General features: G+C 52.0%; 1 protein-coding gene across 1 annotated transcript in view; it reads right to left on the bottom strand.

Moving 5' to 3' along the window:
• Dnah10 (dynein axonemal heavy chain 10) overlaps positions 1-27,579 on the bottom strand; it is a 122,832-nt gene that overhangs the window by 21,794 nt on the left and 73,459 nt on the right. The window contains exons 38-57 of the mRNA XM_078039348.1: positions 26,971-27,089; positions 25,566-25,724; positions 24,497-24,632; positions 22,076-22,198; positions 20,850-20,984; positions 20,361-20,577; positions 19,180-19,299; positions 18,088-18,233; positions 15,547-15,699; positions 13,923-14,183; positions 12,812-12,984; positions 12,042-12,135; positions 11,505-11,672; positions 10,989-11,177; positions 8,453-8,624; positions 5,642-5,845; positions 4,959-5,039; positions 2,554-2,751; positions 2,138-2,299; positions 933-1,107 (exon numbers count right to left, since the gene is read on the bottom strand). Coding sequence (XP_077895474.1) covers positions 933-1,107; positions 2,138-2,299; positions 2,554-2,751; positions 4,959-5,039; positions 5,642-5,845; positions 8,453-8,624; positions 10,989-11,177; positions 11,505-11,672; positions 12,042-12,135; positions 12,812-12,984; positions 13,923-14,183; positions 15,547-15,699; positions 18,088-18,233; positions 19,180-19,299; positions 20,361-20,577; positions 20,850-20,984; positions 22,076-22,198; positions 24,497-24,632; positions 25,566-25,724; positions 26,971-27,089 — 3,185 coding nt within the window. The remainder of the gene's footprint in view (positions 1-932; positions 1,108-2,137; positions 2,300-2,553; positions 2,752-4,958; positions 5,040-5,641; positions 5,846-8,452; positions 8,625-10,988; positions 11,178-11,504; positions 11,673-12,041; positions 12,136-12,811; positions 12,985-13,922; positions 14,184-15,546; positions 15,700-18,087; positions 18,234-19,179; positions 19,300-20,360; positions 20,578-20,849; positions 20,985-22,075; positions 22,199-24,496; positions 24,633-25,565; positions 25,725-26,970; positions 27,090-27,579) is intronic.

Below are 27,579 nucleotides of genomic sequence, written 5' to 3'. Positions count from 1 at the left end.
AGATCCGCATGAGACACACAGGGCACAGGGACACAGGAGCGGCACAGGAGTAGGAACAAGGTGAGACCGACTATCGACCTGGAAGCAGGAGCCTCTCTGGGTGAGCAAAGGGGGAAGCCAGGCCTGATCCTCTTGAGGCTTTCAACTTATCAACCAAGTCCACGCACGGCCCTGCAGAGACCAAGCTACACAGGGGAAGCTCACCTGCCCACCCCCGCTGGCCACTCCTCCTGATAGCAAGTGACAGGAGTGGTTTACAGAATGTCTGGGGGCCATGACAGTGACCCACTCCCCACACTGCTTTTTTTTTTAGTTGTTGGGCTTGGGCTGGGGCTGTTACAGAGCACTTGCCTAGCATGTGTGAAGCCCTGGGTTCGATCCTCAGTGCCACATAAAAATAAATAAATAAAACAAAGGTATTGTGTCTGTCTACAACTAAAAAAAATTTTTTAATAAAAAAACATTTTTTAGTTGTTGATGGACCTTTATTTTATTCATTTATGTATATGCCGTGCTGAGACTCACACCCAGGGCCTCACACATGCTAGGCAAGCGCTGTACCACTGAGCCCCAGCCCTCCCAGTGCTTCTCTATAGAAATTGATGGGGACTGAGGCAAGGCCTCCTGCTGTTTCCACAGGGTGCTGGCACCCTGGCCTGTTTAGAGCACACACTGGCTTTTGCAGAGGACAGAGGAGCACCGTTCTACCCCTGCCTCCTCGCAGCCCTGCGTGAGCTGACCTGGGTTCAAGGCCGGCAGGCATAGCTTCCTGGGCTGGGGGCCAGGGTGGCCACCTCACCTCCAGGCCTCCCTTCTGTCTGTAAATGTGGGCAGTGACGGTCCCTGTGTACAGTGCTCAGCACTGCGGCTGGCACCTGTGGGCACCAGCAGAAGCAAAGGGGGGGCCGCAGCACACCTGGGGTCCCCGTTACCTGATCTCCGTCACATCCGACTTATCCAGCTTCTGCAGCTCCAGCTTGGCGGCCTCCAGGATGGGCATGACCTCGGCAAGGGCTGTCTCGGCCTCTGTCTTCTCCACCGCAATGATCTTATTCTGCTCCTCTATCTCGATGGCCTTCTCCTCCGCCAGCTTCTTCTTCTCCTCCGCTGCAGGGCAGCGAGGCCATGAGCAGCTGAGCCTCAAGTTCTGGGCCACACGGGGCTCAAGGGAGCTCTGGCCAGCGTGACAGCCTCCGGCCTTGCCAGTGGGACAGAGTCCTCAACATGCGGGGTCTGAACACCTAGTAGCTTCTCCAACTCTGCCTCCCTCCACTGGCCCACCCAAGTCCACCCACTCTGTACCATGGCAGGTCACACACCTACCCCTTCCTGGGCAGTGTCAGCTGCTGCCTGAGATCTCTCTCTCTTTCTCTCTCTCTCTCTCTCTCTCTCTCTCTCTCTCTCTCATGTCTCATATTCACTCAGAGCCAGGCCAGCAGCCATCCCCTCTAGGAGGGCTGCCCTCTGTCATCTCACACTGACTGCTGGCCTCCCAACACTGACCACGGTCAGAACCTTCGTCCAATCACCAGAGCATTTACTGTCTGCTGCCTCCAGGACGCACACACCTTCCCGGGCCTGGAACCCAGTCCCCATAGGCCTGGCCCACAGGAGGTATAGTGGGGTGAACAGTGTTCCCCCAAAAGTCAGGTCCATGGGAACCCAAGGAAAGGACCTTATTTGGAAATAATGTAATTAGTTAAGATGAGGTTACCCTGGGCTAGGGAAGCTCAGGTGACAGGTGTCCTTCAAGAAGTTTAGGCCTCACATTTGACACATGTATTGAATTATCTCCACGTTGCCATAAATCTGTACAATTTTATATGTCAAATTTTTTCTTTTAAATTAAAGCCACAGGGGGGGGGTGGTTGTGGCTCAGTGGCAGAGCGCTTGCCTAGCATGCACGAGGCACCCAGCACTACATAAACAAACTATAATAAACAAAATAAAGGTACTGTGTCCATCCACAACTAAAAATTTTTTAAAATTAATTAAAGCCACGTGCAGACCCACCAAGAGGAAGGTCACAGGGTGAAGGAGGCAGCCTGGGCTGGTGATCTCCAGGCTGCGGCCTACTGAGGACCACCTACAAGCAAGCAGTGGGAACAGGCCGGTCCCCAGGGGGCTCCGCACTTGCCTACAGCGGTGTTGGTGGAGATCTCCTCCAGCAGGGCCTCGCAGGCAGCTGACTTCTCAGCCAGCACGACCCTCTGCTCAGCCAGCTTCTGGTTCAGCTCGTCCAGCTGGATGGTGGCCTCCTTCAGCTTGTCCAGCCCGCCCTCCAGGCGCTTGCACTGAGCTGGGGACAGACGGCACCCATTCACTGTCCCCACGCCTGCTCCCTGTGCCCCAGGCTTGCCTTCTGTGGCCTCCCTGAGGTTCATCCAACTTGGGTTCATCAGGGGGAACCATTCACTTGTCACATAGTGTCACTATGTTCCAGTCCCTCCTGCATCGGCACAGCATGGGCCCAAATGAACTCGGGAAGAGGAGACCTGGATCCCTACACCTGAGCATTGCGACATCAGGTGACCAGCCATCCCCAAGCCTTACCTATGTTAAACTGAGTCTTCTCATCCAGCAACTTCGAGTACGTATTAATAAAATCCAGGTAATTCTTAGGCGTCACATAGTTGCTGCGCCTCAGTTTCTGGAGAAATTGTTTGCTGAATTCACCAACGGACTCATGGACCAAGACCACGTGTTCCACCAGGTCTTCTATATTTTCTCCTGGGATCATTAGATTAGCCCCTGGAGAGGGAGGACAGGCAACGCTGCCTCTCAGTGAGAGGATGGCTCCCAGTGAGCCCAGCCTGGAATCACCCGGCCCAGAGGCCCGCTGTGGCCCAGGCGTGAGCCCCAATGCAGGGCTCTGCAGGTCCACCAAGGCTCACATTAATGCTGGGGCAGGCAGCACGTAGCCACAACAGGCTGACGGCACCACAACAGGGTGAGCCTCAGAGAAAGAGAAAGAAGGCCACCTGAACAGACGGACATGGACACGGGGGGATTCCATCATCCACAAAGGCAGGCGGTTGTGCTGATGGGAGGAGGGAGAGAGTCTGCATTTAGAGCAGTTAGGAGGGTGACGAGTTCTAGAAATGGGTCCTGTGATGGCTGTGTAGCCCTATGACTGTTACAATGCCACAGGTGCACTTAAAAGTTGGCAAAATGGAAAAGCTTATGTTAGATATATTTTCCAAAATAAAAAAAATGATTTAAAAATGTAATTTTTAAAAAAATAGAAAGAAAAGAGCATTTATAATGAGTGGGTGGCTCTTCTGGACCACTGAGCCAGGCTCCAGCAACATGCCTCAAACAGAGAGCCACCCCTCTTCCCTGGGCGCCATGGCAGCACGCAGCGGGGAGCACGCCACACCTGTCCTGATTGATGCTCCCCAGGGAGCAACCTCTTCCAGCCAGGTGAGCTACTCAGCCCTTTTCTGCTGGATACCCAGCGTGTGGACCTACTGGGCAAAAGGCAGCCTTCCTGTCAACCTGCTAGAAGAATCACTGCAAGAAGCATCCTCTTGAAGACAGAATACACCTCTCGTTCAAGCAAAGGGAGGAGAGTGGACAAAAACATCAGCTGTCGAGGTTCTGCAGTCCCAACCTTGGGTTATACCAGGGGTACTGCCTGCAGGAAAGACGCAGCCTGACAAATATCCACTTTGGGGCATAGTCATCTCGATACCAGGAAACACATTCTAAGGAAAACAATTCTAAGCAAATTCTAGGCAGCATTATTAAAGACACTGAATGCTGAAAGCAAGCTCAAGTGATAACACTTGAGAATGACTAACACACTTAAGAAAACCAGGGTGCACTACGTCAGGGTGCTCATCTACAGCCCAGAAGGAAAATCTGGCCCACTTCCCACTTTTTAAATAAAGTTTTATTGGAACACAGCCATGGCCATTCATTTGCATATTGTCTATAATGGCATCCACCATATAATTGTAGATTTGAGTAGTTGCCACAGAGGTAAATATTTTCCATCTGGACCTCTGCTGAAGTAGCTTGCTGGCCCCTGAGTCATATCTTAAGACTCATGCTCTTGGCCCCTTCCCAGAAAAAAAAAAAAAGACCTGCATTATGACTGAAGCTACGATCTCTGCTTGCATAGAATGACTATTTATTTATTTATTGGATACATATTTATAAGGCTGAAACTATTTTGAGGTCACTCGGTGGAATTTGTCATAAATCTGTTCAAGGTGGGTCTAGAGAAAAAGATTTTCCCCTGAAGTTCCACTGACATGCCTTCTTATTCAAGGAGTACAATTGCTGTCCAGGGCACAGGTGCTGGAGGGAGTCGAGGCTCACCCTCAGCTTGCCCCACGGCCCTTGGGCAACCTCTGGGTTGGAGGTCAGCACACTTTCTCCATCAAGAGCCAAACAGGGACACCTGGTCTCAGTTGCAACTCCTGGCCCTTGCAATTGTGGCATCAAAACAGCCATAGAGGGCTGGGCTGTGGCTCAGTGGTAGAGCGCTTGCCTAGCATGTGTGAGGCCCTGGATTCGATCCTCAGCACCACATGTAAATAAATAAATAAATAAATAAAGGTATATATATATATATATATATATATATATATATATGTATTAAAAAAAAAAACAGCCATAGACAACATGTGGATTAATGCGTGGGTCCGTGTGCTCACAAAGCTGCGCCCATACAGCAGTAGGCCACACTGGCCACAGGCCATGTCTTGTCAACTCCCGAGCTAGATGCTACTTAATCAATTTCCAATCCAAACTCTTCTGTAAGTCTCCTGAAATCCCTTGGGACTGAAACACAAGGGCAATCTAACAATAAAAAAAGCATGTGTTCTTCATAAACTCTTCATAGAATTTACAGCAAAGGAATCCATGGGGCTAAAGGTCAAGGTCGGAGGGGTGATGTAGAATGGCTTTGTGAGACCCATGACACAGTCCCCACAGTAGCTGGGACTTACCTAAAAATGATTTGGCGACTGCGTGCAGGGCTTGGGGAGGCCAGGACATGAACCAGTCGATCCCAGTGTTATTCACCAGACCTTGGAGAGAGAGGGCAACCACCGCTCTGCACCCGAGACACTCACAACTTCAGCTCGGTCTTCAGTTGCCACCAATGCACTGAACAAGCTGGGCGCGTCCCAGCTGGGCTCAGCCACAGCAGAGTGTCTTATTCTGACACTGGGCACTGCTGACCCTGGGGCCAGATAACCCTGACACAGGCACTGACTGGGCACTGTGCATGCTTACAGCATCCCTGGCTGCCACCCACTGGGTGCCAGCAGCATGCCACCTCCCCCTCGGTTCTGACAACTAGACATGTCTCCTGATCCTAATATCCCCGGGGAGCAGCACCTGCCCTCATTAGGAACCTGTGGCTAGGCAGGAACCCTTACACAAGGCTGGTAAGACTGTCCCATGTGGGAGGGGACAAGGAGCCATCCTCCATGCACTGCCACATTGTTCCTGGGAGTGGGAGCACATCCTCAGGCCAGAAGAACATCACCCACTGCTGGTGGCCACTGCAAGGGGCCAGCCAGGCACATCCCACAGTGCAGGCCCTTGTTTCCACTGGAGGCCATGTCTTGTTGACTTGTTGGTGGAAGCTTGGGAGCAAATAGGCAACACACTTAGCCCCAGGTACCTGGGAAATTCCTGCAGCGGGTCCTCAGTGTGTCCCCCACAGGGGACATGCCCAGGACAATGTGCAGATTATTTGCACTCTTGTTCACGAAGTACTGCCACACAGACTCCTTGGCCGGCCCCATGCCCTGCTTTAGGGCTTCCTGTCCAAGCTGGCTGAAAATGATGTCCTTTTCCTCATCTGTGAACAGCGCAGGGACGATCCCTGCAGAACAGATTCGTGGGAGCTGGTTTTAAAGTCCCAGGGTCACTGCCTCTCTGTGTACCAGCTAAGATGGCAGAAGAACAGCATGGCAGAGAGAGTAGTGGGTCCCGACGCAGGGCACTAGGGCACTGGGGCACTGGGGCATTGGACTCAGACCCCTGGCCCACTTGCCTGTGGGCAAAGCCCCTGAGCTTCCATCTACCCATCTGTGAAATGGGGGCGATGACACCTCCTGCTCACCCCAGAGGATTGCAGGGAGCTCCTGAGGCCACTGAGTGTGGAAGCCTTGTGTTCTCTAGAGCAGGAACGCTCACCTGGGGCATCTGGCCATCTGGAGACCCTTTCCCATGACTTGGGAAGAGGAGAGCCAATAGGCAGGGGCCAGGGGTACCACAAAACACCCCAGGGTGGTCCCACAGCAGAGCTTCCTGGCCCCAAATGCCAACAGGGCTGTGCTGGGAGCCCCGAGGGCGAGACATCACCATTGGCACATTTCAAATGACACGACACACTGTTAATAAGCAGGTGATGTTAACACAGGGCCAAGGCCACTCACCTTTAAAGCCCCCGCCTCCCTCATCCCCTCCGACCTAGTCCCTAAGGGCAGCTAGAGGGACTCCTGCAGATCACAGATCTAGACCACATCAGGGCACCAGCCCATGAGCCCCCACACTGGGGGACCATCACTGTGCTCCTGCCACGGTGGCCCTTTCCCATCTGACTGTGGCACACAGACCCCTCTGCCAGCCCATTGCTGGTCACTACTCCCGTGGCAGGAGCGTGGATGTCGTCCCCTGGTGATGCCCATCCTAATCTCTGGGACCAGTGGTGAGGTTTCCCCACTTCCTGCAATGCAGCCTCAAAGAGGTCTCTGGATCAGCCAGGTGGTCCGACACGTCACAGGGTCCTTATGAGAGAGACCAGCAGTTAGAATTGAGGTGACAGAGAGGAGCCTGGGATGGTGTGATCAGGGACTGAGGCCAGCGGCAGCCTCCAGAATCCAGAAGAGAAGGAGACGGATTCTCAGAAACCCCTAGAAAGACCCCGTCCTTGCTGTGGCCCCACAAGACCCATCCCCAGCTCTGACTCCAGCCCTACAGCGGGAGAATCTGCATTGTTTGAAGCCACAGCGGGAACTGGGGCTGAGTTGCTAGAGCAGCACGGGGAAACAGACACACCAAGCTCAGGTCCCACGTCTGCACACTGGAGCCACCAGGGGAAGGGGCTGGACCCTTCCTCATGGCACCTATTGTGACTTTAGTGGTGGCGCCATCTCTGTGTGTTTCTGTTGCTGATGTTAACCAGCCCCACCCCCCACACTGGACCCCAAACTTCAAGGAGGCCAGAGGCATGACTGCCCAGCGTCTAATCCTGCAGGGTAAATCCAAGTGGAGGATGGTCCCTGTCCCTGTAGAGCTGACCCCCATGACTTAAAACTCAACTAACAAAGCCCAGCAAGCACACATTCAAAATGGGCACATTTCATTGTATGTCAAGTTCACATCCAAAGAAAAACCTACCCAAAACTGGCCTCTGGATAAGAGCAGGCCTGCTGAAGCTTCTTGGGGGCGGAGGGGGCGGTCTGAGGTTTCACTTGGAAACCCACCAAAACAGGAGGTGGGAGGAGAGGGGGCAAGGCGAGCACAGAGGAGCACTCCCCAGGGAACCTGGCCAGCATGCTGCCATGTCCCTAAAGCCTTCCTTCAGCCTCATGCTGTGTGTGACATGTTTTATGGGACGGGTGGAGAAGACCTACTAACAATGATGCCTAGAGTCAAGTGCCAACCTGACCCACAGTAAAGGCAGATCCTCCCTGGGAGCCATTTGGTCACACATCTGCGTGAACCTCAGCAGGCTAAGAGGTGGCCAGGATCGTGACTCAGGGTAGCTGTCTCCACCATGGCCATGAGGCTGAAGCCCAAGCCCCTCCTCGGCCCCTTCTTAGCGGGGCACCTTTGGGTGAGTTGTCAGCAGTTTCCTGGTGACCAGCTCCTACAACTGATTACCACAAATTGCACACTTAAAACGATGAAGAAATTTACTCTCACATTTCTGGAGGCCTGAGAGCAGAGATCAAGGTGACTGTCAGCAGGGCTGTGCTCCCACGGAAGGTTTTGGGGACCCTCCCTTGCCAGATTCTGGCATCCCATGGCATGCGGCTGTCTCCATCCTAACAAGGCCTTTTCCTCTATATTCCAGTGATTCCTCTCCTTTCTCTTGTAAAAACAGCTGTCACTGAATTCAGGGCCCATCCCAAATCCAGTGTATCATCTCAAGACTCTTCACTAATCACATCTGCAAAGACGGCTTTTCCTGACAAGGCCCGTTTACAGGTTCTGGGGTCTGGAGTCGGGATGACTTTTGAGGGGTCACTGCTCCACCTCTGGTGGCATCTCTGTACCTCTGTTTCCCCTTAATGGAGCCAGCCAGGTGTCTCCCTCCTGGGGACCCAGCAGTGCTGGGTAAGAAAGTACTTCCAACGGCCCCCAAGCACAGCAGACGCGCATCAGCTGGTCAGGGCAGGGCCACTGGGCAGCCAGACCCACCCCCAGGGGCTGTGGTGAGGAGCAGCCTGATGTGCCCATGAGGCCACCGGCCGCGGGGTACCTGAAGTAAGCATGTTGTTGATGAGCTCCAGGAAGCCCTCCTCAGCCACGTGCGCGTCTGTGAACAGGAAGATCATCATCTTGTTCTCCAGCCCCAGCTTCATGTAAAGGCTCTTCAGATCCTCCCGGAAGCTGTTCTCAGAGTAGCCTCGGCTCAGCATGATCTCAAACACCTGGGGCCACAGGGCAAAGTCACCCGGGCTGGTAGCCTCCCTCCCCAGCCTCCTAAAGGAGGCCAGCACACAGGGAGAGCCTCTGAGTTTGCACGATATCACTGCTGGGCTGTTGGCTAAGGGAGACGGAGGCAATGAGGACAGGTGACTTGGCCAGTCTCACAAAATGACCCAGAGTCAGAAGCGCAGGAGGCAGAAAGCCAAAGTACCCTGCTTTTTTTCTGGGGGGAGGTTCAGGGATTGAACCCAGAGGTGCTTAACCACTGTGCCACATCCCCATCCCTTTTTTGAGACAAGGTCTAGCTAAGATGCCCAGGTGGCCCAGAACTTGCGATCCTTCTGCCTCTCCTGCTCAGCCTCCAAAGTTGCTGAATCACAGGCACACACCACCACATCTGGCCACAGCACCCTGCCTTTGTCAAAGCACCATAGTGTTCTGTGTACACAGAGGAGCATGCGAAGGCACCGCCATGCAGAGAACATGCCTACGTCCAGGAGGCAGCGTGGGAAGGAGAAAGGCACAGAAAGGTCCCCAGAGTCACAGAGCAGTGGACAGCCAGACACAGGCAGGTGGGAAGGGTAGGCAGGGAGGCCAGCAAGAAAGGGCAGGAAAGGGGCACAGCCGGGGCGGCCCAAGCAGCAAGTGTGGACGCTGTCTGAACTCTGCAACCAGAAGGTCCTCCGCACAACTGAGGCGGCTGGCACTAAGGCCCAGGCAGAAGCAGGACTTGTATGTGAGCAGTGGCAGCTACTTGGAACCCTCTCATGCACACAGGTTCACACACACACTTTCACACCCACACACACTGTCCCAGACACGTGCCACACACAGGCACACTTCCACACTGGCGCACGCACAGTCACACACCAGTCACGCAAACTCAAGTAGCAAGCATGACTTCCAGCTGACCAACACTTACTCCAAAGTTCTGTCCAGCACCTGCCCTCCACCTGCCAGCTCCTTGCTCACTAGGGTGCCCACCCACTGGAACCCATGGCCATCCGCCTCGGCCTCCAGGGCCCCAGCCCACTCTACACACCCTCGTCTTCTCCTGAGTCCCGTCCCTCAATATCCCTTCTGCGGTCCTTCCCAGGCGGCCTCAGAGGAAGACCTCAGAGTTGCCAGACAATCCCCTGTGGGAGTCTGGAAGATTCTGAATGGTGAGGAGAAGCAGGAGCCCTGGGACCCTGCTGGTGGGAATGCAAATCAGCCCAGCCACTGCAGAACAGTGTGGCGGCTCCTGCAAGGGTGAGCCCCAGAACCACGACGTGACCCAGCAGTGCCACCCCATCCTCCTTAAGAAGCCCCAAGAGCAAGGGAAACATAGGTCCACCCAGAGATTCCCACGTGGACATTTATAGCATTATCCACAGTGGCCAAGAGGCAGAGCAGCCCAGAGGTCCACGGGTGAGGGGACACGTGGACAAATGCAGTGTGTCCACACAGGGACCAGGATTTGGCTAAAACAAGAACATCACCCAGATGCAGGCCACACTTGGTAAGCCCTGCAGCTGCCACGGCTGCCACGTACTGTGCTATGCTACGCATGTGACAGTCCAGGCAGGGTCGTCCTCAGAGACTTGGAGGAGGGTGGGGTGATGGCAGCTGCGGGCACAGGGCTTTCTTAGAAGTGGTGGGAATGCTCTAAAGGAGTCCAGGGTGATGGCTGCTCACATCTGAATGACAAGAAGCACCGATCTGCACACAGAGCGCGTGGATAACACGGCCCTGAGTTGTACTACAATAAAGCTGTTTTTAAAGAGAGAGAGCTTCTAAGATTAATGTAAAACTGCATGTATTGCTGTGCAGCTGTGGTTGCCCGGCAAATGGTTGGCCCCTAACAGCAGCCCACCGAGGTCTGCCCAGGCCGGCCTCCCTGCGGCGGATGCACATTGGGATCTGCAGCAACTGCCTGCGTTTGGCTTTTGACCTTGACCTGACATCTTCTCCAATCTAAGAACAATACAACAGTTAGACGCTTTGGATATTCCGTTAAAATATGCCCAAAACAGGTAAGCGAGCAAAAACAAACCAACTCAACTCCCTACTCTGTGACAACGTTATGCTATACCAGGTGCAGGGCCCAGACCTGTAACCCCTGCCAATCGAGAGGCTGTGGCAGGAGGATCACAAGTTCCAGGCCAAACTGGACAACATAACAAGACTCAATCTCCAAATAAATAAACAAATAAATAAAAAGGGCTGGGGCTGGGGCTCAGAGATTAAGCACCCCCAGACTCAATCCCCAGGACTAAAAAAAAATCACTTAGGATCTGCTGTAGGTGGTTCCAGTATCTGCAGGAACTCCCTCCTGGCTGCAGGGACTGGCAGGACCGGCCTTCCTGGAAGGGAGGTGGCCTCACCTCGTAGCCAGCCGTGAAGGCGGCCAGCCTTGCGAGCGACTGCTTCCCCGAGCCACCCTCGCCCACCAGCAGCGCATGGCCGCGGTCCATGCGGATGATGCGATGTACGCGGGTCAAGTGCTCCAGTGCGTCATCGAAGAGCACCAAGTTCATCCTGGTGTTGATCTCATTGTACTCCTCAAGAATTTCCTGAATTAAAAAAAAAAAAATTTTTAAGGATCACTGTTTTTTAAGAGGTGAACTTTCTCCTTTTGTGCAGGACAGATTAAGGACGGAGGAAAGATTTTTTTCTTTCCTGAAAAATCATTGTATTAATTGAATCAGTTGGGCTCCCAGGACTGGATCCACTCTCAAATCCAGACTCCACCCTACCGGCGCTGGTCAGCCAGCGGCGAGCCAGGGCAGACCACAGGTGTGGGAGCCTCAGGGTCAGGCACCAGGCCCCTGGGGATGGAGCCACTGTCACACCAGTGCTCCAGGAGGAAGCAGACGCGGGCGAGAAGGAGCCCACCACACCTGGAACAGCGCTTTGGCCGCCTCGTAGTCCTGGATGTCCTCGTAGATACGTGTCTCCTCCTCATGCAGAGCCATCCGAAAGTCCCCAAACAGAATGGGATCCCTCATCACTACCTCCTCATCCTCCTCAAAGTGCTCCAAAACCAAGTTTCCTATGTGATCTTGCACCTTAAAACATAAGCCGGTTAAGGACCCACACTCAAGGACAGCAGTCCCGCACTGACTCATGTCAGGACAAGCTCCCATGCTGTCACCATCTGAGTGACCTGCCTTCCATTTTCTCCCTTGACAGCTACAGAGTACTTATGAGCCAGCCCCCCACCCATCAGCTTTGACTGTTAGTGTCTGCCTTTTTGCCATTCTATATATTTTTTAAATGCATTGTTTTCTCTGCACGCACGTGGGCATGTGTGTGCGTGTGTGTGTTTGCGTGTGTGTGTGTGTGTGTGTGTGTGTGTGTGACAAGGGCTTGGTTTTCCTCAGAGAGCAGTTCTATGGCTGGCCTTTGCATCTGCTGGCACATCCCCATGCACTAACCAGCTGCTTGTCTGTTTCGTTGATCAGCCGGTCATGGAAGACCCTCAGACACTCATTCCTCCAGACTCTCACCATCTGGGCCACCGTCTGGAACCTATGGAACATGGCGGAAGGGGCAAGTCAGCCTCGAGGGCCCCTGGAGAGGAGTGGGCCACCTGCTGCCGTTCCCAGAAGGATGCATGGGAGGCGGCTCGGGAGCTGCACCCTGGAGTGCCTTCTCTAGCCTCCCATTAGTGAAGTCTAACCAGGAGCCAATGGATGAAGTGCAAAGACTCCAGGTCACCATCCATAACTTGCCCTATCCGAGGGAAGAAAGGGCCCTCTCTCTATGCAGCATATGTGATGGAAAACTCCTAGCACTACCCTGTTGCTGGAATGTCTGAATTTAGAATCAGCATAAGGGCCCCTGGCAGCTCCTGTATCTCAACTGGAAACAACTGGTCACATGAGCAAAAGGATTCGGGTGAATTCCAACTTCAGAGCTGAAGGCGGGTGGCAAAGCCATCCCACCCAAGGGGTCAGAGATACTTGTCCACCTGTCCAACCTCTGCTGTTGGTCCCACTGGTTTTCTGCCCAGGGGTTTACAAAGAGCCCAGCCTTGACTCCAGCATTTGACTCTATTCTTCACTTAACACAGCAAAGACGTTGGGAATTAACTGACACACTGGTTCTTCAAGTTCACTGACAAGCCCCCCCACCCCCATCTTAAGAGAATAAAAGAAACCGTCAAATTGGCAGGATTTATCTTGTTAATATCCAACAAACTAACCGCTGGGGGTTGGTGAGCACAAGGCCATTGAACACCCGGGAGAGATCACGGAGGTTGAAGATGTAATGGAACTTTGAAGGGGTGGGCGGCAGGTCCTGGACGATGTTCTTGTAGAGCGTCAGCGTGCAGGAGGTCAGCAGGCCACTCACTGCCACGATGCTCTCGTGAAAGTCCTGAGACAGGAAAAGCCCCCACCCCCGGGTGTCCGTGAATGGGAGAGTGGACAAAGGAAAGAGCGTCACCCAGAGGGAATATTTAGCCATGAGAAGGAAGGGAGCCTTGAACACACGGGAGCCGTGAACACACACAGCTAACCAAGTGCAATAAGCCAGATGACTCGATCCATGTAAAACCCCCAGGACGGGCAAACCCACAGAGATGGGAGGTCGGTGGGTTTCTAGGGGTTGGCGGGTGGGGAAGGGTGGGCAGCTGCTGCAGTGTGAGATCAGGGTTCCCCTGGGGGAGAAGAGGCTGTGAAATCAGACACTGGGGTGGGGACGCCTACGTGCCACGAGTGTACAGAGTAGCTCGGAATTCTGTGCTTTAAAGTGGCCACGGCAACGAATTTTACATAATGTGAATTTTGTCACATTTTTTTTTATGAGGGAAGAGGTGAACAGACCAGAGAAGCTCATCATCTGACCTGCTTTTATGGCCTTGGGTTTCCATGTCCACTGGGAAGTCAATGAACTGTGAAACCAAAGACCCATGCCAGCCGCCCTGGGAGTTATCTGCCGGGCACACCTTTGGGAAAGGCATGAACTTGCCAGGTACTCAGGGTGGCCATGATATCTGCTGCTGCACAGCCTCACCTTACCCACCTGGCCCCAGGGCACAGGCCTAATGTCAGTAGGCAAGACTCCAGGTGGGTCCAAGGCACTTCAGCCTCTGCGGCCCCCCTTCTTGTACATTAAAATCACATTTTGTGACTGCATGGGTATAAAGGTGAATGTTTTTCTTCTGATTTTGAAACACAGTAAAACATCTTCCTGGTCCCCTGAATGCACTGCAGGCCCTTGGCTTGGGCCTGGTGTGTCTGATGTGTCAATCAGTCTGCGTACATTTCTGCCCAACCGTGTCCCCCATTTGTACTTCTGATTTAAAGAGTTACCGCGGTGTGGCCTTTCAGGATGGAGAAGTAAATCAGGTACAAGGACTCCTCTGAAGGGAACGGCACGTTGAAGGTGCTGAACAGTGAAAGGAACCTGGGGTCCACCTCGTTGCGGCCTCCTCCGGCTTTCCCCATGGCAGCGATGAAGCCGAGGTCCCGGATGTTCTTACAGTTCAGCTCCTTCCCACGGTCGTACAAGTAGCCTTTTTCCAGCAGCAGCTTCAGCAGGGCAATTGGCTGCTGGGTGCCATATTCATCCACCTTGATGATTTTTTTTTAAGAGAAAAAAGAGAATAGCAGTATTTCAAGGTAGAGCTCTGAGAAGCCTGAGCGTCTGGACCAAAGCTTGGCCCTCCTCTCATCCCAGAGCATCCTGGGCTTAATTTCGTTTGGCTTCTCAAAGTTTGCAATTAGATACTCATTGGTGATTTTTAAAGTCTCTCTCTCTCACTAGACTGTAAGCTCCATAGGTCTCACACACTGCACAGCGCTGACCATCAAAGATGTCAATTCATCCTCCCACTCACTGGATGGATGAATGAATGGATGGAAGGATGGAAGGACAGATGGATGGACAGAAAGAAGGATGGATGAGAGATAGAAGGAAGGATGGAAGATGGATGGGTAGATGGAGGGATAAATGGATGGGTGGACGGAAGAATGGATGGACAGATGGTAGGAAGGATGCATAGAAGGATGAAGGATGGATGGAATGATAGAAGGATGGATGGAAAGATGGATGGGTGGATGATGGGATGGAGGTATGGATAGATGGATGGGAGGAGAATGGATGGATGGGTGGGTGGATGGATGGATGGAAGGATGGAAGGATGAAAGGATGGATGGAGGGAGGGAAGGATGAGAGGATGAATGGAAGGATGGAAGGATGGATGGACAGATGGAAGGATGAATGGGGGTAGATGGATGGAAGGATGCAAGGATGAAAGGATGGATGGAGGGAGGGAAGGATGAGAGGATGAATGGAAGGATGGAAGGATGGATGGACAGATGGAAGGATGAATGGGGGTAGATGGATGGAAGGATGGATGGATGGGTGGATGGGAGGATGGATGGACAGATGATGGATGGGTAGATGAATAAAGTTATAGATGAACAGACAAATGGATGAATAAATAGATAATAAAGATAACAGATGACGGATAAATGGATGAATTGAGTAATGGATGATTAAGTAACTGAATACATGGGTGGATGGGTGGGTGAATGATCAGATTTACGGGTAGGTGAGTGGATCCTGGTTTTGCACCATCCTTCTGGAAGACAAATCTTCAAGGAAAAGATGGTTCTGTAAAATTATACAAATTTAACTTCCGGTATGCCTAGAGAACTTTGCATGTCTCAGCCTCGGTCCCCAGAAACACACTCGTGATGTAGCTGAAGTTCCCCTTCCTCGGCTAATCCCCAGGGGTCCTGCCTTCAGCTTCTCTAGCACAGAGGGCCACCTAAGAGCTCTTGTGGGACACCTCCTCCAACAGAGCTGAGGCTGGGAGGAGGGAGTGGGGAGGAGCGGCAGGATGCTGCGTCCTGGCTGCCAGCCACGGCCTGCACTACACACACCGAGCAGGACTGTGCTCGGACACCCTCCTTCCCCCTCCCGCCTCACCTTGGGCATATTCATGTCGTCCATGAACACCAGGAGGCATTTGCCCATGGGGGGGCCATAGGTGTCTCTGGTCCGCTTTTCCACGTTGGCTTCCAAGTTTCTCTGGATATCCATGGACGTGGTGCGGGACGAGAAACTGACCATGAGCACAATCTGAAACAGGGAGAAGGCAGGATGCATTGGCCTCCTCTGCGTGGCACCCACAGCAAACGTCTGACCGCGAGCTCCCATCTCTGCTGAAGACCCACTGCCTCTGAGCTAATGCTATTGTCACCCAATGTGGGTCTGTGCTTTGTTATTTTTAAGTGCTAAAGCAAGAATTCCTCTTCCTCCTGGCAGGCTGCATGAGCTGATAACGAGCTGCCACACGTGGGCCTCAGCACGTGTGTGTGGAGCAGCAGAAGGGGGACTGGGAGCTGTTAGAGGACCCCAAAGTCACTTAACCCTTTCAGACCCTCCTTCCTTCTCGCCTGAAAGGTGATCTGAATACCACCTTCTGGGACCACTTACTTCCTAGAGTGGTTCCTAGAAGGCATTTTCAATGAGGCAACATTAAAACATAAACTGCTTATGATGGCAGCTGCATCTTAATAAATCAGCCAAAGAGAACGTGCACAATCTTGGGTTTGGTCTTTGGAATGAGTTGCTGGGAAAGAAGGTCTACCTGCTGTATCCTCATGCCTGTGTGCTCGGGCCTCTCCCTGTGCTCAGAGGTGCTGGGGAGCCCCTCACCGGGGTGTTCACACTCCTTGATGTGCCAGTCATACCCAGAGGGCTGTGCCAGGTAGCTGGCTGCTCTGTACCCAGAGCTTCCGGTTCTGTAGTTCATGGGTGTCTTGAACAAGCTTTCAGGTAAAGCTAGCTCTGTTGGCCTGGGACCACACATTGGGAACTGTGGCCTTTTAAAGGCCCTCCATCCAGAGTGCCTGTGAGCACAGGTGCACAGAAGCAGACTGTGCTGGCAGCCGGGCTGGGCTGTTACACTCGGGGAGGGGTATCGTGACGTGGCTTCTGAATGTGGCTTCCCTTTTCCCCACTCTGCAAATCTGCAGCTACCCCGCTCTGTGCCCTCCACAGGGACATCCCTAAAGCCAACTAGGCCATGTTGTCAGTGTCAGTCTAAATGAGCTTGGCTACTCAGACAGATCAGCCCCATTCTGCCCACGCCTCTTACGATGTCCAACACAAAGGTCCCCCCCTGCCCAGAGGCCGGTGAGGCTTGCAGGAGCCCTTGATGCCAGAACTGCTGGAAACAGAAAAGACACAAACTAAAAGACGTGGAAAAGTGAGTGGGGGGAGCTCCTCTCCCCTCCGAGGTTCCAGAAGGCCAAGATAGGAACTAGACTTAAATGGTGACGTGACCAGGGAGTAACGAAAACAGAACCGAGGCAGCCCTGGACCGACTGAAAACCACAGGAGGTTCCTTGGGGGCAAGAGAGTCTTCACTCAGTGATCCAATAGCTAGAAAAATGGCTTGCAGCTTGGGGAATGGACGGTGAGCAGCAGCCAGCCCAGGGAGCAGGTCTGTGTGGACAGGGGCCAGCGCCTTCTTCTGGCTGTCTCAGTGTGCCTGGGGCACAGCACCCTTCTGCTCCAAAGTGACCCGAGTGGCCTGTTCCACTGGGCTTGTCCTGTGGTACCAGCTGGCATGGGCCCCGTGCATAGCAGACCCTCATGCATCTGACCAGTGTCGAGGGATACCACAGAGGGATGATGGGAAGACATGACAGCCAGTCTCCACCATGGAGCCCAGTGCTGTCTCCAGGTGTCCACCACTGGAGGGTGCTCAGTCTGACGCACACAATAGGGCAGAGGTGAGGTCTGTAACCCCAAGATGGCCGCAGCCTCCCTTTGCTGCCCGTCCTGGGCTTTCACTGGAGCCCTAGCTGCAGTCACAGCACTGCTCAGGTTTCAATGTGCCCCAGGTTTCAATCTCCAAATTCATATGTCAATGAGACTTCAGGGTGGGTCCTTGGAAGGTGAAGGGATCCCAAAGGCAAAACCCCTGCGGATTAATGGATTCATCCACTATTAAGGAAGCACCTTTTTTTTTTTTTAAATCTAAGTGACTTTCTCTGGCAAACCTACTCTGTCTCACCATGTGACACCCTCTGCCACACTATCATGTAGGTAGAAGGTCCTCATCATGCTGGCCCAGGCTCCTGGTTTTCCCACCATCCAGAACTATTAGTCAAATAAACTTCTCTTCTTTATAAATTACCTGGTCTTGGGTACTTTGATAAAGCAACAGTTTACAAAAAGCGCACTCAAGCAGCCCTGGGAGAGGCCCACACAGCAGGGAACTAAGGCCTCCAGCCTCTCTCCATATGAAATGTCATCTGAAAGAGGATAATCCAGCCCCTGTCCAGCCAATAGCCTGACTGCAACCTCATGAGAGGACCTGAACTAGGGCCACCCAGCTGAGCCACTGCCAGCCCCTCCACCCACAGACACCAGGAGGTGGTGCTTGTTGTCTTAAGTGACTCTGTGCTGGGCAGTTTGTTACACGGCAATGGGCAACTGATATCAACAACGGCTTACATTAGTGTCTTCACTGAGGTGTCTTAGGAAGTTCTGGGTAGTAGCTGTCTTAGAAGTGCCAGATTCACCAACAAAAATAACAGGCTGCTTAATTTTGACCATTTGTTCCAATATCCAGGTGGTGCGGGTTGTATCCACTGTGTGAACTACAAAAGGAATGAAAGGAACATCAGAAGAGCTCCACATGGGGGTGGGTGGTGGGTGACAACACAGAACTGTCACAGAATCCCGTAAATCCCATAAAAAGCATCAGCAGAAGCCAAGCCGTGACCTCAGGAACATGTGTGGCAGGTAGAGCTGCTCTGCAGGAGAACCTCGTCACCCCAGCCATTATTCTCCTTGGCTTTATTGAGGCACAAGTTACAAAGGCATCACCCGTTGTAAGTGTAGAATTCGATGAGTCCAACACATTTCTACATATGTTGTGCAAGCACAACGCTGTCCAGGATGACAGCACCCAAACTGCCCCAGCATCCAAGTGAGATTTATGCTCGGGTGCTAAAAAAATGATCTCCCTGCTGCTGAGTCACCCACATGCCTGCAGGATCTGGTCTCCTGACCCACAGCTCCCTCTGCAGAGATTTCAGCCATGAAGTCAGGTCCAGCCTGCCCCCTCCCACGAGGGCAGATTTTAATCACCATGGGTTCTGGAGGACCGGGGTGCCTCACTCTGCAGGTACAATGGACCAAAGCCAGGTGCACATGTTGTGGAGCTATCCAGCCCACATTGTGTCTAACCAGCCCGACAAGTAGACTTAAAATACAGTCTCGGGGGTACACACCAGGGGCACATGCCTTCTCCAGGAAGCACTGTTCACGAGAATGTGCCGGTCATTACCCATGCCCAGCCAGCTTCATGGGCTGGAGAGAGCAGAGTAAATGCCAGGGGAAGCCCGCACCCTCTCCGTGGGCACTGAGGATGCACAGAGCCAGCATCTAAGGGCCTCTCAGGAGGGCCCCTGCCTCCCCACTCTTCTCAGCTCCCTGGGTGGGACTCAGGTGGCCAGCCAGGCCACAGGATGCTTCTCACGTCCTCCCAGGACCAGGGTCACACACCCTCACACCAGGGACAGAGGCTTGCCTCTCACTTACCCAGGATGTCCATGAACTTCCTCTGGTGGTCATGCACGTACTCTGGAACCAGCTTACTCCAGGGGATCCAATGGTTCCGTTTGGAATCGAAATGAAACTCGTACAAAGTTGGAAGCTGGCCTGCGGCACAATCAAAGTCCATGTCACTGTGATCGTGGACGTGGGAACATAGGAATCAGTTCTGGTAGGTGCCTCAAATGAGCTAATCCTGCTGGTTCCCTGGATGGCTACCACAGTATCACCTACATGCCACTTCTTCCCCAGACAGACACTTAGCAAGTGCTTTGAATTAGAGCGACCCGCTCGCCAGTCAGATGCTGAGTGCTTTGACCTAAGGCTACCTGTTCACTGGACAGAAACCTTCCGAGTCCCTTCCAGGGGAACACATAGTGGGGCACAGAACCCTGGTCCCCACCCTTCTGGTGGTGGCGTGTCAGGCAGGTGTAGAGAGAGATAAGAAAACACTTTCACTGCAGACATACTAATTTCTGCAAAAGGGGAGGACGGCTGCCCATGGAGGCATCTGGTCAAGACGGTGCAGGGAAGGGACAGGAGAAGCACCAGGTGCCGCAGGTAGCCTGGGAGTCCCAGCCCCACCTGTCACCATCACCTCCCTCTCCACACCATTCTTCACCATGATGGTCATTCACAGGGGTGCTATCCAAGCCCACCTCAAAAAGAAGCCCCCTCACAGACCCCTTCCCCATGGGCCCTGCCAATTCAACCTTTTGTACATCCTGGAGGGTGCGTGTTCTTGGTGAAAAAACCGAAACCCTTAATACACCGTGATTTCCCGTGAGTACCGTGCAAAACCCACAGGTGACGGCCTACCATGCAAATGTCAGCAGCACCAGATTAGTTAAGTCATGGTGCTTCAGACAGATGAGGAGCCCAAAGGAAAAGAGGAGCAAAGTCACGTGGAACACGGGGAGTTAGAGCACCCAGCCAGAGCCAAGGGGCACGTGCCATAGCTCCAGGGAGAAGAGTTGAGACTCCTCAAGAAAGGGCACTCGCAGGGACAGCAGCCAGTGCACCTGACCTCCTCCTGAGGGCACCACCAGTGCTCTGACCATGGCACCAGAAAACCCACCCAGGCGGGAACACAGGGAACGAGCTCACGGTGTCTGAAAGCCCAACTTGAAGCACTCAGAGAGGGTGAGCAAGTAGGGCTCGGTTCTCACCTGGCAGTTCCCCAGGTTTGGCCCAAACCTCCTCTGTGTCAGCAGTGGGCAAAGAAGCAATGCGTTTGACGCTTTCATCAAATTTAATCCTTCCATCCTCGAGCAGGGAGGCACCCAGGGAGAAGTATAGGGCCTCCAAGAAGAAGCACTCCAGCAGGTCGGGGTCCTCAATTTCTCCCTCCAGTAAGGCGTCCAACATCTTGGCTAACTGGGTCACCTGGCTCGTGGAAAACACTGGTTCAGCCCATACATCCTACCCCCACAGAGTCACTTCCGTCCTAAATCTTGGGATTTCCAGATCCCAGAGCAATGGGAACATATGACCCACCATGTTGGTCCAGACAGATGGAGCCCACTGTCGTGGCATGCTCAGGGTCACCAAAACAAAAGGACCCCCACTGACATGTTAGGGTTGACCCCGCTGGCATCTCTGTCCCCCTTAGAAGTCCACTGGGGTCTGTCCTATGGGAAGCCTCTGCTGGATCCTACCATGTTTAGGTCCGTCTGGGGCACTATGGTCTTCAGCTTCTCCCCTTGTCTTCCGTCCACTATGCCCTCCACGATCACGTCCATGAGGTAGGGCACATATTTCTCAAAGAGACTATCCAGATATTTTTGCTCCTCCTGTGAAGGAGCAGAATTCCAAAACATTTGCAAACCTTCACTTATTTAAGTGGATGTTCACAGAAAGTCTTCCTGTCTGAAGACGGAGCGGCGCAGCTAATGAAGGGTGAGGCCACAGGGGACGAAGCCCTGGCAGCAGAGCCTGCGCTGTGGGAAGAACGTCCTTTACATTGCCCTTCCACTTCCTTTGGCTGCCACAGGGGCCACTCCGCCCCTGGGAGTGACAGACACAAGTTCCCATTCGACAGGAAAGGGGCCTGCCTCTCAGAGTTCCAGCGGCCTGACCAGGCATCCAGCAAGGAGTAGAAAGGAGCAGAGACACTGTCTCTACCCAGCACTGGTGGCCATAGGGACTGAGTGGATCCTCAGGAACTCCATCCCAGATGACAGTCCCTCAAATGGTTCCCTGGTCTTCCCTTCTCTCGGGAATCATGTCCTAACAGCCCTTCTAGAGACCCACCCAGGCCACCTGTTTCCACTTGAGACCATGGTCCAGGTGTCCTGGGCGTGGTCAAGCCACACCCTGTACATGATGGTCACATCCGTCCCTATGTCCATCAGTGAAGCCCACGGTTTAGACAAAACACCTTCTGAGCAGCCATAGGACACGTCACATGGCTTGAGGTCCACTGGAACCTTCAGATCCCAATTACATGACAAGCAGGTCCCTCACGCCTCCCACTGAGCAGAAGCACAGAATCAGGGAGCTCCCGTCCCTCAGGAACTGGGCATGTCTGCCAAAGAGCCCATAAACCCAATCTGGCCTGGCCCCTGTTTCTGTAAATGAACCTCTCAGGGTCCACAGCCGTGTCCTTTCCCATACGCACTGTGTCTGGCTGTATCTGTGCCACAAGACAGAACTGAGTAGGTGCAAAAGAACAAGTGCAGTCCCCAAAGCCTAGAACATTTATTATCTACCCCTCTGTAAGAAATGCTTTTCAACCCCTTGAACTACATGAAGTCGAATGAGTGTGTCACCGTGTCTTCATCTGATTTGTGCTCAAGGACACGAGCAGGTCAAGGACCAGGCCTTCAACTACGGCTGGCCACCAATACTGATAACTATAAGTTTATTTCAGAAATAATTTCACCTTATTTTGTATTTGATGAACCCACTTTTTCCAGTACGGTTGGTATTTCAAGTTTTTAGGATCTACATACACCATTCCACATCGAGACACAGTTGCAGGGGAGGCGTACTGTAAATCTCCAACCTGGAGGGAGAGAAAATCACCCATGTCTATACTAGAAACAAGTGCATATATGTTTGGGGGTTTTCTTGGTATTGGGGATTGAACTCAGGGGCACTTGACCACTGAGCCACATCTCCAGCCCTTTTTTGTATTTTATTTAGAGACAGGGTCTCGCTAAGTTGCCTAGGGCCTCACCAAATTGCTGAGGCTGGCTTTGAACTCATGATCCTCCTTCCTCAGCCTCCCAAGCCAGCTGGGATTACAGGCATGTGTCTACACCCAGCTTGGATAGATGTTTAAGGGTGTTTTTTTGTGCAAAGTTTTTACAACTCTATAAAATCCACACCACACCCAAATTAATACAGCTTTCCTGAGGGTTTTAATTGAATACTTAGGTTTCTGATGAGGTTATACATCTCTGATGTAACACCTTTTTAAGTTTTCTCTTACTATAAAATAATATAAAAATAAATATGCAGTAGAGTTCTGATAGAAAATTATAAAGAAGAAAATAAGTTATCCCAATCCCACCACCTAGAAACTAATACTGTTTTGAAGGGTTTTTCTTTTAATTTTTTTTAACCATTGTTGAGATAAAGTAGTACAAAATTTTAAAAATACAGCTAAACTGGCAATTTAAAAAATCTCTCTTCTCCCCCCTGCCCTCTCTCTCTCTCTATCTTGAGACAGGATAAAACCCACATGATACCCAAATTAATACAGCTTTCCTTAGGGTTTTAATTGAATACCTAAGTTTCTGATGAGGTTATACATCTCTGATGTAACACCTTTTTAGACAGAGTTTTAGTAGAATTCTGATAGGAAATTATAAAGAAGAAAATAAGTTGCCTAGGGCCTCACTAAATTGCTGAGGCTGGCCTTGAACTTGCAATTTTCCTGCCTCAGCTTCCTAAACTGCTGGGATTGCAGGCATGCACCACTACACTCAGCTAAACTTGTCTCTATAAAAAAAATAGCTGGGTCAGCCAATTAGATGCTGAAACCCATAAATACTAATGCATTGCCAAGTTTCAAAGGCCAAGATGAATGAAAGCAAATCCCAGGGCCACAACTGAAAAACTGCTTGTACTTTAAGCAAGAAATGGAGGGCCAGGCTGGGGATGTGGCTAGCTCGTCTGGCATGCGTGCGGCCTGGGTTCGATCCTCAGCACCACATATAAATAAAGATGTTGTGTCCACCGAAAACTAAAAAAGAAATATTTAAAAAATTCTCCCCCCCTCTTAAAAAAAAAGTCAAATACTTAAAAAAAAAAAAAGAAAGAAATGGAGGGCTTTGGAAGGTATCCTCCAGGGGAAAAGGGAGCTCAACAGAATACTTGAAATGAGAGAAAGCAAAAAAAAAAAAAAAAAAAAAAACAACCAAGGATAAGATAGAGACAGATGACATGAGAGAAAAAGGAAGGCAATTACAAACACCACACAAAACAAATGGCTCTAAAAATAGTAAATGAGGCTGTGGATATAGCTCAGCAGTAGAGCACTTGCCTAGCAAGTACAAGGCCCTGGGTTCAATCCCCAGCATAGCAAAAAAAAAAAAGACCAAAAGAAGAAGAAGACGAAGGAGGAGGAGGAAAGGAAGGAAGGGAGGGAGGGAGGGAGGGAGGGAGGGAGGGAGGGAGGGAGGGAGGAAGGAAGGAAGGAAGGAAGGAAGGAAGGAAGGAAGGAAGGAAGGAAGGAAGGGAGGGAGGGAGGGTAAGTAAATGGCCAGGCAGGCATGGTGGCACATCCAGGAAGCTGGAGACAGGGGGAATCACAAGTTCGAGGCCAGCCTGGACCACTCAGTGAAACCCTGTCTCAAAATAAAATATACAAGAAAATGGGCTGGGGATAAAGTATCCCTGGGTTCAATCCTCAATAGTTTCCAAACCAACAACAACAACAAAAATACAGTAAATGTAACTACAGTATACTAGTTGACTCTACAGTAAATATTTCCATATTCCCAATAATTTAAATACTGTTTGCTATCAATCAATTTAGCAATATACTATTCCGAGGAGAGAAGTTTGGCTAGTGGTATGAGGTAAACCCTGATTGTGAGAGTGCTCAACCAATAGCTAATGTGTAAAAGAAACAGCATGCTGACCCTGTTGCTTATTGACACTCAGGAAAAACAAGTAAAAGCCATCACCCCAGGAATGAAGAGGGGGCGCAGGGAGCAGACAGGGACAGAGCAGTACGAGTCACAAATTCTGCATTTTTTAAATAACCATCCACATGCATCAACACTTTATCACACATATGAATTCTGATTGAAGGAAAGGCCGGCCATCACTGTGATGTCCCACCTTCACTTGCCTCGAACAGCAGGGCGCAGTGTGCCTGGAGCCGGATGCGCTCGCCGTTGGCCAGCGTCAGCAGCTTGTTGTCGTCCATCACAGAGTTCATGTTCTCCACCCACAGAGCGTCCACGTCTCCATCGAATAAGATATACCTGCGGCAACCCAGGACCCGCCATGCCTGAGGGATCACGGAGCAGCGGAAGCACGGCTCCCACAGCATGGAAGGCACCCGACCTGACGACCCTAAACTGAGACTCTGCTATGGAAGAGCTGTCCCAGAACCTTCCAAAACATTGAGATCCTGAGAGGAACTCTAAAGGTGCCAGAGACAAGAGAGCTGATCGCCGTGTGACGTGCCGGCTGGGTCCAGAGCCCAGCAAGAAGTGCTAAGCAGAGGTCTGAAAAGTCACCGGCCGGGGCTCCCTTCCCTTCTTATTGTGAGGTCCTTAAGAAATTATTCATGGGGTTTGACGGGAATATCAAGTCAGAGCCATTCCCGAGGCTCCCTAAGAAGTCTCACAGAGCAGCTCAGGGCCCGAAGCTCTCTCGGAGCGCTCCACATTGGGCCTCATGTGTCCCTCACAGCAGGTGGAGAGGTGACCAGGACACTGCCTGGTGTGTCCCTCACAGCAGGAAAGCAGCAGCTCACGGGGGCTTCCCAGAACTGCCCCTGACACTCTGATGCCATCCTTCCTGGACTCACCTGGCCAGACAAAGGGGGACCCTGCAGCCTGCCCTGGTGGTTGCCTTGGAGACTCAGTCACATACACAGCCCAGATTCAAACCTGAGACCCTGGGGACATTTCTTGCCTTCCCTCGGCCTCGGTTTTATCCATGCTACACTGGGACAAAGCCAGTACCTACCACACGGCGTTGCTGAGACCAGCTGGGGCCACACAGAAAAAGCCCCAAGATGGCACCCGTGCCCAGAGATTTGTCTGGGCAAAAAACAGAGCCACGAGATTTGTCCTCGGTCTGTTGAGTGCAAGTGTGAAGCCACAGTGCGTGCTCGTCTGCCACCACCATCTGTGCTGTCCCATGGTCACCACCACCCCAGGCTCCTGCCCACTCCTGGGGACACGCACTTCCGCTCCTTCTTATCCGTCGGCTTGTTGATCTCCCTGAAGATGTTGGACAGCACCCCGTCCGTCCAGTCTCGGGTGTTGGGGTCCAGAATGCCGTAGAGCTCTATGACACTCATGGCCTTGGGGTTCAGGATGTACAACTTTGTCACCAGCCCAAGCCTAAAGTAAGGGAGAGGCTTCAGCTGTGGCTCAGCCCACAAAACACACCAGGAAAACTATCTGCGGTGCCCACAAGGAACCAGATGCTTTGAATCCAATTCAAAATGGAGAATGCGAGCCCTATACGTGCTCCACCAGACGGCTTCTCATCCCTGTTAATGGTCTTCACTAAATGGAAAGGTTCACCCCAAACACAGCCCCAGCACCAATGAGGCCCCAGGAGGAAACGCTGGGCCTCGGCACAGCAGGAAGCTGACTTTCAGGCACAAGACACATGTGTAGGTGTGATGAGCTTTTCAAAATGAATGGTGCATAGGAGATAAGGCTCAGTATCCAGGATTACGTCCTCCTTATCCACAGGATGTCCGCTGTGCTGATGACGTTATAGAGCTGCTGACAGGGCACTTCCTTGTCTAAAGAGATCCCCACCAGGCTACGTGGTCCATTCATCTCAAGAAAAAATAAACTTCACACAATCCATGGTTCAGATGAACAGATAACTTAAAAAAAAAAAACACCATACAACATCACCCATACACATAGTATGTGACAGCTCCATAAATTACCTAACGTTTGATTAGTTGAGGAATGAAATACAGAATGACTACGGCACAGGCCACTCATCACCAGTAGGCCCCGTCCCTGGTCTCCTTGTGCGAAACATAAGAAGAAATGACAGACAGACCCTTTATAGGCTATCTATCCATCTGAGAAGTCACAAACGTCACATGGCTTGATTTAGATTGCTTGCTGGAGTGAAGCATCCGATCCAGACGTCAGGACATCCACTTTCCGTGGAAGGCTCTGACTCCCTGCCCACCCTGAGGACGTTCTATCCAGGAAGGACAGATGGCTTCCTCAAGCGGTGGCTCCTGCAGGCCTGACAGACACAGGGCATCTCTGTTCCCTCGGATACCACAGCAGCATCACCTAATCGTGGGTCCAGACTTACCTGAAAGGAGCAATCTGAACACCAAGGCAACATGTCTTCAGTTAATTCACAAAATATCCTTATAGGATGGTTTGTGAGATTCTGTACAAAGGGCCCCTAGTTTGCATCCTGAAATATGTGAGCTAAGTCAGCCATGAGACAAGTAAAGACGGTGAGATTGAAGGGACATTAAGACAAATTTCCCACAAACAGGAAACTGGAGAGCAAAGTGGGTCTAGGTAACATGGTCACCAAATATTTCCCATGAAACCACCCTGGCAGCCAGGCACAGGGCCCGGGGGAGGGCGTACTCACTTGGTCTGGGCCTGACACAGAGCATTGATGACCACAGACTTGCCCCCTCCGGTGGGCCCCACTATCATGGTGGTGTGGCGGGTGAGCATGGTCTCGTACATCTGAACCACTTTATCCACCTGCAGGACGAACATCAGCACGGGGTTAAACATACACGTGTGCAAGAGTTTTCCTGAGATCTTTCATGAGTGCAATTTACCCACTTAAAGTACGCAGTTCAGTGGTTTCTGGTCTATCTGCAGAGCTGTGCAGCCATCAAAGATGACCATCAGTTTCAGAACATCCCACCCATCCCGTAACTTCTCACCATCGCTCGCCCCCTCCTCCAGCCCCCGGCAAACACCACTCTGCTTTCTGTGTCAATGGATTTGCCAACTCTGGACTTTCCACACCAATGGAATCACACAACAGGTGGTCTCTATGCCTGGCTTTGCCACTTAGCATCATGTCAAGGTCTGCGCACTTCATAGCATATTGCATTAGTCAGCTCTTCATTGCTTTGACAAACTACCTGACAAAAACAACTTAAAGGAGGAAAGTGTCATTTTTTCCTCATGGTTTTACAGGTCTCAGCCCATGGTTGTCTGGCTCCACTGGTTCTGGCCTGTG

This window comes from Ictidomys tridecemlineatus, chromosome 2 (assembly GCF_052094955.1).
Source record: "Ictidomys tridecemlineatus isolate mIctTri1 chromosome 2, mIctTri1.hap1, whole genome shotgun sequence".
Lineage (NCBI taxonomy): Eukaryota > Metazoa > Chordata > Mammalia > Rodentia > Sciuridae > Ictidomys > Ictidomys tridecemlineatus.
The sequence above is the reverse complement of the archived record's forward strand: the minus strand, read 5'-3'. Positions and strand labels throughout refer to the sequence as shown.